The 12,200-nt window shown below is 44.5% G+C and overlaps 1 protein-coding gene across 2 annotated transcripts in view; it reads left to right on the plus strand.

Annotated features, from left to right (window-relative positions):
• The first annotated feature begins 2,369 nt into the window (after positions 1 to 2,369).
• LOC147882611 (putative potassium transporter 12) overlaps positions 2,370 to 12,200 on the plus strand; it is a 137,617-nt gene continuing 127,786 nt past the window's right edge. Inside the window, exons 1-3 of one of the 2 annotated variants that reach the window (XM_087400372.1) lie at positions 2,370 to 3,154; positions 3,243 to 3,471; positions 3,620 to 3,868. In XM_087400372.1, coding sequence (XP_087256498.1) covers positions 2,894 to 3,154; positions 3,243 to 3,471; positions 3,620 to 3,868 — 739 coding nt within the window. In that variant the 5' untranslated portion in view covers positions 2,370 to 2,893. Of the gene's footprint in view, positions 3,155 to 3,242; positions 3,472 to 3,619; positions 3,869 to 12,200 lie in introns of those variants that run through there. The other variant, XM_087400373.1, reaches the window with a different exon arrangement.

The raw sequence follows: 12,200 nt of genomic DNA on the forward strand, positions 1-12,200 counted from the left end.
GCATAACACAAATAGCTATTTCTCACGTATTTCCCTTCCATGACATAAGGCCTTAAGGAGTATGTTCATGCCCCAAATTTGGAAATTTCCTTAGGCCACTTGTTGTGACAATATGCTACTTACACATCACATGCATAACTTGAGTGCACACACACACACACACACACATGTGCACATGTGTAACTTGTACACACACACACATGCTCACTCACTTATACCCACCCACCCAAGACTCACATGCATGCATGCGCGTGTGCACACACAGACACACGCACACATGCATGATAATGTGGGTGCATACATACCCATACAATTTTTTGCTTCCTTGTTAATCAATTGCCATATGTACGCTTCACCCATTAATGCAGTTTGTAAACATGAAATGCATTGAGTCGCAAATGGGTTTTCCAAATAGGCAACACTTCACCTCTAGATCATGATCACTAGAATTTGCCTTCTTGGTACTGACCTTACATGTTTTATGCAATCAACAAATGTTGTTGACCAATGATTGTGACTCTACTTACTAGCAGTAAAGGTGGAAGCTCTTGCTAGGCTAAAGATTCCACCTAGTGAGAAGGCATGAAGAACACTCACATAGCTAAGCACATGTAGGAATAGCTAACAATCTATATCCCTTCACTTTTAAGGAGATTGCAAAAAAGGGTTTGAACACAATCAAGATTGTAAAGATGTTGAGCCTTACATACCTAGTGTGCTAGAGCGAGGCCACATGGTATACCCCTTCACTTTCAAGGAGATTGCTAGAGCGAGGCCAAATGTTATACCCCTTCACTTTCAAGGAGATTGCAAAAAAGGGTTTGAACGCAATCAAGATTCCAAAGATGTTGAGCCTTACATACCTAGTTTGTTTGAGCGTGGCCACATGTATGGCCCTTACAAGGTGAAATAGACATCTGGAGGTTTGGACACAAGTCCAAATGCATTTGTGAATGGAGGCGGACTAGGTAGGCAAATTGTCTATTGACGTCAAACCATTGAATAGAGCAGCACAGAGGCATGTTGCTGAAGTGAGAGGTCCCAAAACCCCCCCTCCATTTGACTCCATACTGCAATCCTGGAGCACCTAGGTGGATTTTTAAAAAAGTGTCGCGTTCTTTAAGTTCGAACATGCATCTTTTGCCATGTGTCGCCTTCTTCTACTCTTTGGCCATCTGATCTTTGCCATCTCCTTTCCACAGCAGTTAGCCTTGGATTTCACAACCTTTATGCCATTCTTTGAGTTACTGTAGAGCCTTTGAATAAGCAATCAAAGTCTGCTGTTGATTACATCTATTTCACTTGTGAATTTCCATTCCATGTGGCTGCACTCTTATTGTTAAAATTTGGAGAGAGAGAGAGAGACAGAGAGGCTTAATAATCAGCTACAAGACATCATGAAAAACACTTGGAAAATTATAGCATTGGGAGGTAGAGGTTCTTCACACGCAACCATTAGTGTGTGTCTAGAGCGTTGAGCTCATGCATGAAATGTTTCCCGTTGACAAGGTCACCAACTGAGCTGTTGCAAATCTATTTGCAAGCTACAAGCTTATGTGGCGATCGCCACTTGGTGGGCACCGCAAAGGGTAGGGTGACTTGTTTGAGTGCGATTTTGTGCACTCTCGAGTCTTGTTTCCCTGCAACCTAGATGTGTGCCAATTTTGGTGCAGGTGTGACCATCCTCTTTTCCTTTAATCAATGGGGGGGAGGTGGCCATTGGAGTCCAACAAGATTTGTTGGGGGAGAGCTAGATGTTCGGGGTAGATTTTATAGCCAATTCTTGGCGTGCATCTTCACGATGCGTTTCACACCCTGTTACGTCCGTGCATGGAGTTCGCCAACCCTCCCTCTGTGAATGCCAACTGTAGGTCCGACCACCCCACTTCCACTGGTGGTGAGAGTGCTCGTTGTGGAAATAGGCCCTTGAGCTGAGGGGTTGTGTGTGCATAGCCCCTTACGAGCTGTTTCCACGCACACTGGGTGGGGCGAGGACCGAGGTGCTGGTGTGACGTAGGACGTTGATGGTGAAACAAGTCGCAGGAGGCAAGGGTCGTTGGCACAGGCCTCCGGAGGTAGGGTGGTGGCCGCAAGGGGGGGGGCATAGGTGGCGAATGTGCTTGAAAAAGCGCTGTGTGAGGGGGGATGCGTGGGAACAGCGACTTAGCAAATGGTAGTGCTTTTGAAGAGAGCTTTGAATGATTTATTAGAGTTGTTTAGTGACATATAATGATTCTTGAAGCTTGGCGCGCTACCAAGGTACCAAGTTACCAAGTTATGATTTTATCATCCAGAGCTACCGTCTGGCAGCTGTGCTGCCCTCGCACAGTCGTAATAAGTACCTACGTCCTTTTCGATGCACGGTCAGCTACTGTGATTGCCCGATCTCAGAGCTTTGTTCACGAATCCATATTCCTTACGTTGTTCCAGCCATCATCATCAGTGAATAGCATCTCAGCTCCAACGGCTCGCTTCCGTTCCTCTGAACCTCCCCAAGCTTTCACGAAAGCTCGAAGCCTCACACAGTTTTTCTAACGCTCCTCTAGCTTCAGTGGGTTTCTGCAGATGTTTCAGGGGTTGGAGTAGGAAGTCGGAGACATCGGCATGGATATAGAAGCCTCACTTCAGCAAGGAGGTTGCCGAAAGTCTCATCAGCAAGGAGGCACAACTAGCTTCAGCGTGTGTGTCTGTAGCTGTTTCAGGGGTTGGCGTAACCAGTCGGGGGTACAGAAGCTTCCCCAGAATTTTGCATAACGCATTGAAAGTTGTAAAAGGCCATCACGCCGTTTTCAACTGTAGCAGCGGTGGCGAGATGCACGGTCTGTAAAGCCTTAGCACAGCCCTATCGACTTCCATTTTGGGGCTCTTTGTCCGGGCTCGAGTTGCCACAGCAATGGAGGACTTGCAGGAAGAGGAAAGGGAAAGCGATTTGGGGAAAGAGGCCGAGGGGACCGATATTGCTCCTTTGTTCACCAATAGGCAGGAAAATTACCCAGACGATGATATCCAATCCATTGAAAGCGAGCGGGCGAATTCATCGTTCCGAAGTGACGGTGTAGGAAGACGCCCAGGACTTCGACGGACGGTGCCACGGATAGACTCGCTTGACGTCGAAGCGATGGACCTACAAGGAATTCCGCATCACGGTGGGCAGGTCCGTGTTGCCAGAGAATCGAGCTTGTGTTGAATCCGCAATAAGATGTCGACGGTTTAATTTATCGTTTGTAGATTTCTGGCTGCAGGAGCACACACTTGCAACCACTCTCCGGCTGGCTTTCCAAACAATTGGCATCGTGTATGGCGATATGGGTACCAGCCCCCTCTACGTTTACAGCAGTGCCTTCTCTCAACTCCAAATTGGCGGCGAAATCGATGTGCTGGGCGCTTTGTCAATCATCATCTACACTCTCACGCTCATCCCCCTCATCAAATATGTCTTCATTGTCCTTCGAGCCAACAATAACGGGGAAGGTGCCACTCCTTGCCTGATCTTTCTCTCATTGGATTGGTAGCAAGGCGGTGCAATCTCAAATTCAAGCTAAAAAAGAACAGGACAAATGTTCTTAGCTCCCCTGCGCTGTCGTTAATATTATGTGATGCAGACGATTTTATGGTGCAGGAGGCACTCTCTCGTTGTATGCGCTAATCTGTAGATATGCCAACGTCAATCTGTTACCCAATCGCCAACCTGCTGACGAGCGGTTGTCCAATTTCCGGATTCGAGTGCCCACTAAAGGGCTGCAGAGGGCTCTCAACATCAAGTATAGATTGGAGAAGGGTTTTTTTTGGAAAAATGTGTTGCTTGTTGTCATTATTTTGGGGACGAGCTTGGTGATGGGCGACGGGATTCTCACGCCCTGCATATCTGGTGCCTCTCTACCCTGGGCCAGTTGCCATCTGCTCTGTTTATAGATTTCTGACTCTGATGATGCACACCTACTTTTACTTCGACGTGCATACTGTATATGTGCTTTGCGTGTCATATGTGTGTGAGAGAGAGAGAGAGAGAGAGAGAGAGAGAGAGAGAGAGAGGCTTTGGGAAAAGGAGATCCTCAATGGAAGAAAGCCAAAAACTGACTTCCAATGTTTAACTGTAACATGTATGAAGATAAAACTTGACTTGAATTAACGGACTTTTTTTTTGGGGGCGGGGGGGGGGGGCGGTGTTGTGAACTTTTTTCCTCCTTTATATTACAAAGTAACTATCCCAAAATGGGATATGTCAAAGTACATAAATCCCAAACTAGATAGCTGGAAAATACATAAAGAGAAAATCTCACTGTAGGACAAATATACATCATACTCTATGCAATGAGTTTGCACACTAGAATTAAAACACACACACACACGCGCATTGCGTATATGCACATACACCCACCCACACACCCATCTGTCTGATAGATAGATAGATAGATAGATAGAGTCTTTGGAAGACCGATGGGTCTATGAGACTCAAATCAAGCAGAAAGGGTGGAGCTACTAAACGAGCATCAACACCCATGCTGAATGCTAAGTACAGTCATATCATCAATAGTGACATCATCATCATCATCATCATCATCATACTCGGGTCAGCCCCCATCAGGGTTGGCTAGCACTGGTCCATGCAAACGGCCCCACAAAAGTATGTGTGTCAGGGGGATATTGATATGTAGCCAGTGATGGAGCGCTGGCGACTATCTGTGGGTGCCGCTCGTCTCGGTCTCCTAGCAATGACACTGCTCTTGACCAGGGCTATAGTAACCCTTGTGGGCTGAGCCCCAGGCATGAACAAGGATGGGAGGTCGCTCAGTGTGATCTGCATGTTCGGTTGTCGAATGTGGTGTGCCTTAGGCTAGAGGTCTCTGCTTCTTCTGCTATCAGTGCCTCAGACTGTAGGGCGTGTGCGGTCTGACTGGAAGAACTCTGTGATGGCTGGCACTGGTCCATGCAAACGGCCCCACAAAAGTATGTGTGTTTTAGGGGGATATTGATATGTAGCCACCAGTGATGGAGCGCTGGCGACGATCTGTGGGTGCTGTCCGTCTCGGTCTCCTGGCAATGACACTTCTCTTGACCAGGGCTATAGTAACCCCTGTGGGCTGAGCCCCAGGCATGAACAAGGATGGGAGGTCGCTCAGTGTGATCTGCATGTCCGGCTGTCGAGTGTGGCGTGCCTTAGGCTCTAGGTCTCTGCTTCTTCTGTTATCAGTGCCTCAGATTGTAGGGCGTGCGGTCTGACTGGAAGAACTCTGTGATCCTGCTCTAAGAGAGAATGGGTCCTGTGTTTGAGGACTGTCTCTGCGTCTTGAGTAAGTGCTCCCTACAGCGGACCGCCTCATGGATGAAGGTGGCAAGGCATCCCTAGTCTGGGTATGAGAGAAGTTTGCATAATGGCCCAAGATTGTCCCTAATAATGGCCCAAGACTGTCCCTAAAAAGGCAATGGTATTGACCGCGGATCTTGTAGTACACGGGGCATCTGAACGCGAAGTGCTCCTTTGACTCCACCTCCTGTCGATCACATAACGTGCATATGCGTCTCTTCGTGGGTATCCGCTCAGCTCATCCGCTCTCAATACGGATTCGGTGTGATGAAATTCGAAACTGTCCTCGATAGAGATCCTCAGTGAGTGTGGCAGGTGGATCCGAGTGTGCTTTGGTGGGACAATGAAACCCTCCTCAGAGATGTGCAGACAGTGGTCTATGTAGAAACTGAGCTTCACTGGAAGCTTGCCATGACAAGAGAAATGATTATTTAGTTAAGTAATAGTCATTAGAACCGTATTATTGTTAGGCGCCAATTTGATGGTGCGGTTATATGTTTGTATTTATGATCGATCAAGCGGTGTAAATAGTGCCGCCAAAACTATGTAACATTGGCCAATGATTAGTAATAAAGATGTGCACACACGTGTCTAGGTCCTAGGGGCAATAGGAAAGGGAAAGGGTGCATTAGAGTGCATTGAATGGTAGGTGCATGGGTCATAGGATAAGGGTAGGTGTAAATGGGAAGATGGAACTTGAGTGATCTCAAGGGACATTAATGAAAGGGTATCACCCTTTCATTGGAAATCTCTCGTAGCATTCTCTCTACCACATTGCATTGATCCGTCATCTCTCTCCCACCTTGCATGTAGGTCAAAAAAGAAACAAGTACTCTCACGAGGGCGCTCTTTCCCATCGGAGGGCCAATCGGCATTCAAATTCTGCATGCATTGCACACATTTGCATTTTCGAAAAGTGTGGATCTTCACATTTGGTATCAGAGCAGTGACAATCCACGAGCGGGACGAGAAGAGGGCGACCGTTGCGGACGACGGAAGTCGCAAGAGAAGTTAAGAGGGCGACCGTTGCGGACGACGGAAGTCGCAAGAGAAGTTACGGAAGAGGATCACGACCGACCGATCTCCGAGGTTCTGAGACAAGGGATTTTTCTGAAAATTTCTGGTCTCTAACGGTGAACAGGGTGACCTCACGAGGTGAATTGCCCCCCCCCCCCCCCCCAATGTGAATGCACCCTTAAAATCCTTAAACCGTGAGGAAAAGGAATTCCCCGTTCTCCCCAACGGAAAGTTGGATCGGAATAAGATTTCAAGGGGGTGATCCACCCATGAAGTACCCCCTATAACAGTATCTAGAGCTCCAATCTGCTCAAAACAAGTAGCCCAAACGGAGCGAATCAGTTTACAGCAGAAATACAAGAAGAAAAGCTTGAAAGAGAAGGGAAAGGAGGACATTTTAAGTGTCTTCTCAACACAAACGAAGCGGGAGTCGGATAAGTATCACCAACTCTACAACACTTGACTTTTGCTGTAAAATAAACCTCTTTTTTTTGAAATTACAGCAAGACATTTTCTCTCTTGTATTACTAAAAGGAAAGAATGGAAGGGGAAGGGACATATAACAACGAACTTATTCCTTTTCCTCCATTACCTCAAGGAGAGAGAGAAAGAACACCTTCACCCCCTCTTGAAGAGGATGGATTAGGTGAGAGTTATACACATCTTGAGTATGATAACCCACAAATAGATTTACAGCAATCCCTCCTTCAAGAACCTCTTGATAGGGAGTTCTCCTTTCGTAATGAAAGAAAAAATGAGACTAGCCAAGAACAAGGTGATGAGTTTACGCCTTCAACTCAAAACCCAGTACACATGGATTATAATCCAAGTGCAAGAGGAAGAGAGGAGACTCCTGTTGATAAGCGGATTTTTCAGCTTAGCAATATGATGGAGCAGTCCATTATGACAAGATTAGGGACTAAGAGGACTTTAAACTTCGGGGATGAAGAGTTGAGTACCCCTTGTAAGAGGTCCAAATTCCAACCATTAGAGAGAATTGAGTTCCCCAAATGTGATGGGACAAGGGAGGCTGACAAAATCCTCAATTGGATTCGCCATTTTGAGCTATACTTTGCCCATCAAGACAAGACCGAGCAAGAGAAGCTTGCTCTTGCCACATTGCATCTGCAGAAGGATGCTCTAATGTGGTGGTCCTTGTGACAAGATTAGGGACTAAGAGGACTTTAAACTTCGGGGATGAAGAGTTGAGTACCCCTTGTAAGAGGTCCAAATTCCAACCATGAGAGAGAATTGAGTTCCCCAAATGTGATGGGGCAAGGGAGGCTGACAAAATCCTCAATTGGATTCGCCATTTTGAGCTATACTTTGCCCATCAAGACAAGACCGAGCAAGAGAAGCTTGCTCTTGCCACATTGCATCTGTAGAAGGATGCTCTAATGTGGTGGTCCTTGTTACAAACAGGAAAAGAGCTTATTCATGAATGGGCTAAATTCGTGGAGCAACTGAAAGACACTTTCATGCCACCGAGGCATGAAGAGAACCTAACCTTTCGTTGGGAGAGGTTTGGGCAGTTCGATAATGAGAGTAATGCAGATTTTACAGCCAGATTTTGGAAACTCTCTCTAGAGTTACCCGAAAAGAGTGAGGAAGATAGGAGAAAGAAGTATTTAGCAGCTTTAAGCCCAAAAGTAAGATACGAGGTTGAAATGTTTAACCCGACCACGCTTAAGGACCTCACTAAGCTGGCTGAAATAGCCGAGAGGAAATTGAATCCTCGTAAACCCTTCAATAAGGAGGATGGGTCATCATCTAAGACCAACAATATACCCACTTTTAGGAAACCAAACCGGTTTAAGAATAATAAAGGGAAGGGTAAAGCTCTTGTAAGGAATGTGAACAGCCAATCACGTCCTGGATGAGTGCCATTTCCTTCTATGACTAACAAAGAGAAGAGGAAGTTTGGTTTAGGAAACCAAACCGGTTTAAGAATAATAAAGGGAAGGGTAAAGCTCTTGTAAGGAATGTGAACAGCCAATCACGTCCTGGATGAGTGCCATTTCCTTCTATGACTGAGGAAGAGAAGAGGAAGTTGATTAAGGAAGGAAAATGTTTCGGGTGTAAGAAACATAAGCCAGGGCACGATGGCATAAGTGTCCCGTTCTCTTGGCTAAGATTGGCAAGACGAATTTAGTAAAAGGGAAAGCCAAGGCATCCAAGCAGGAGGGTGAGGCTTTTACCTTGTCACCCTCGAAATCTTTTGTGACTATTGAGCCAATAGTGAATGCTGTCCATTCAGCCAATACCTTTGGGCCTCATGATCTTTTTAAGATGTATGGATTTGTGAATGGACAGAGAATAGTGGTTCTCCTAGATGATGGATGTAATTATGACTTAGTAAGTGATGCATTGGCAAAATTACTCCATCTTAAATCAGAACCTATAAAAAACATGTCGCTTTCAGGAGCTTTTAGGGGACACAATGAAGAAGACACATCCATAGTACAGAATATTCCTTTTTGTATACAAAAATATAGAGATCGAAGGGATTTTCTAGTAGCCCCTTTACAAGACGTTGACATGATTCTAGGTAAACCATGGCGGTATGATTTTAACCCTGCTATTCATCCTCATACTCATCATTGTTGCTTTGTACATAAGGATGAAAACATAAGGATCGTAGGGGATCGGGACGTGTATACAATTCCATTGATTACTCCTACCCAAGCAAAAAGATTGGTAAAAAGAGGGTTAGATTGTAATCTTGTGTATATACGGGATTCACGAGATCTTCATATCTCAAAAGAAGATTGGAAGAGAAATGAGTTCCTTAGAGCTTATGAGGATCGATTCTCAAGAGATGACTCATTCGAATTGCCTATGGAGAGAGAAGATGATCATGCCATAGACTTAGAGCTAGGAGCTTCTCCTCCATGTAGAGCCCCATAGAGGATGAACAGGATAGAAATGGAGGAGGTAGAAAAACAAATTGAAGATCTGTTGCAAAAATGCCTGATTTGACCAAGTAGTTCTGCATTTGGAGCACCTATATTATTGGTTAATAAGAAGGATGAATCGTATCGTATGTGTATAGATTACCGTGCTTTGAATAAACTTACGATTAAGAACCGGTATCCGATTCCAAGAGTGGATGATTTATTGGATATGCTTAAAGGTGCTAAAGTTTTTAGCAAATTGGATTTGAAATCTGATTATTATCAACTTCGTATGAAAGCTGGGGATGAACATAAGACTGCTTTTCGCACTCTCACTGGACATTATGAGTTTTTGGTCATGCCTTTTGGCCTAACTAATGCTCCAGCCACTTTTAGTAGGCTGATGAGAAGGGTTTTGCGACCCTACTTGGGAAAATTTGTCATAGTCTTTTTTGACGACATTTTAGTTTTCAGCCAGAATGAGGAAGAGCATAAGGATCACCTTGCTAAGGTGATGGAGCTCCTAAGGAAGGATCGATTGTTCCTAAATACCAAGAAGAGTGAGTTCTTCAAGACAGAAATAGAGTATTTGGGACACATTGTGTCTGCTGAGGGAATTCGGGTTGACCCTAAAAAGGTCAAGGCCATAATTGAATGGCCAATACCCAAAACATACATGAGCTGAGATCCTTCCTAGGGATGTGTAGTTATTAACGAAACGGCATTTTCGTTTTAACGTTTTCGTTTTTAGGCCAGTAACGGCCGTTTTTGGTAACTATGCTCATAAATGAGGAGGAAAACATGCAATTGTCGGTGGGTATATGCCTTGTTGAGCCAAGTATTGGCTAGTTAAGGCATAGATTCTTAAATATGTCGATGACATGCTGATCTTGGGTAGAAATGCTACAATATTTGTAGATTTCAAATAGCAGACATTTGAAATGTTTGATTTGGGGCTGCTACATTATTACTTGGCCATTCAAATTGTGCAAGATGAGAAAGGCATTGGTTTTGTTGCAAGATGAGAAAGGCATTGGGAAATTGCTTAAATGGGTCAGATTTCAAGCCCATCTCAACTCTTATGGAGACAAGGATCAAGTTGTTCATGCATGATGACAGTGAATTGTTTGATGCTGACATTTATAGCCATGCTATAGGATGTCTCATTTACTTGTGTAATACACAACCTAGCATTATATCCTATCTAAGAAGATTTATGCACACTCTTTTGGTTGCGAAGTATGTGTTTTGATACCTTCAAGGTACTTCTCTTGGTTTGTTGTTTCCCAAGGGAAATTAAGTTGCATTTACATGCTTACATCAACGAGGATTGGCAGGTGACTTTGACCCTAAGTAGTCAACCACCTCTAATTGTTTCTTTCTTGGACATACATTTCTTAGTGGAAAGAACAATTGACGATTGCTACCTCATTGTGTGAGATTGAGTATAGGACCGCTTTCACAACCATAGTGGAGTCTGTTTGGTTGAGGATTTTGTCTCACTGATAGTCAAGAGTGTCATTGCCATGGTGGGAAATCATGTGTTTCATGCACGTACGAAACACAAAGATATACATTATCATCACTATGTCAAGGAGTAGTTACATGCAAGAGAGATCAGCTTGATCTTCTCCCCTACACATCAAAATGTGGCAAACCTTTTCACTGAAGTAGATACATTATCACTATGTCAAGGAGTAGTTACATGCTAGAGAGATCAGCTTGATCTTCTGCCCTACACATCAAAACCTTCTTACCAAAGCAGTAGCTCATCCAAAGTTAGAGGCTTTCCTCAAAAGTTTCCATTCAGTGATTGAGATTATACCTCGTAGATTTTGACAGTGTGGGGGTGTTAGAAATATTAATCTCTAAGACAATGGCCAATATAATAAGGGGCTAGGGGCACTTTTTCCCTTTTATAAGTTTTCTTCCCCTAACCTCAGTTAGCGAATCAAGTTTATGGATGAGTTAGTCACCACACATGTTTTGACCCATCCTAGGGTTTTGTCTCTATCACTATTCTTGTTTTGCAATCTCATTGCGGCTTGCTTCACCTTAGTCTCTTTAACTCTTGCTTCCATTTTCAACATCTTGAAACCCTTGTACCTCTCTCCTAGCCATATTTTGATGAGAGTGGAGGCATGATGAACCTACTGTCCCCCCATCACGAGTCTATTTAGATGTTCCAAGCCATGATGTTGGAAACAATCACATAAGATAAAGAGAGCTTGTGGCGCTTTTGGGAGGGTGGAGTACCCCCCTGAATATCTTGGCTCATAATTGTCTCTTAATGAACTAGATAGGTAGGGAACACCCTCCCTATGGAGATAGCATGCCATCCCTTTGTGTTCCGGGTTACCATCTCTTATGTAATCGGACCTTGAGGAGTGCTACTTTTCAAGGTCCACATTTATAAGATAGCGTGTCTCACACTTGCGTAGTAGTAAAGGTCATGTAGAATCCCCAATTCTCTTTGAGGCAATATGCTCTAAATAGAACAATGGAACTTTGATCTAACACTTTTTGCTCACTAAGATGCAAGTGGCTCCTCCTCTCTACATAGCCCAATCTTCAATGTAGAAGCGGTCCAACCTCCATAACTATCAATTGTGTTGGCGCTGCTCGAAGGGATTCTAAGGGTGCTCTTGAACTCGAGTTCTTGCTAGCATCTTTGTCTTTCAAGGATAGCTCATTGGTGGACACACTGTTTGGATGGGTTTGAGTAGGCGACCACATCACGTATCAACTTGGAAGAGGTTCACCAAGTAGCTTTTGAGGAGCTTAAGAGAACGTTGGTGACTGCACCAGTGTTAACACTTCTGGACATGGACAAAGAGTTCTTTGTTGTATGTACGAATGCGAGTGGTACCTCGATTGGGGCAATGTTGATGCAAGGAGGGCATCCCATTGCTTATGAGAGTAGAAAACTTCAAGGGGCTGAATTGAAATATATCACGTATGAGAAGGAGTTATTGACAGTCATT

The sequence above is a fragment of the Dipteris shenzhenensis genome, chromosome 29 (assembly GCF_047967505.1).
Source record: "Dipteris shenzhenensis isolate YYH24624 ecotype China chromosome 29, Dip_SZ_1.0, whole genome shotgun sequence".
Lineage (NCBI taxonomy): Eukaryota > Viridiplantae > Streptophyta > Polypodiopsida > Gleicheniales > Dipteridaceae > Dipteris > Dipteris shenzhenensis.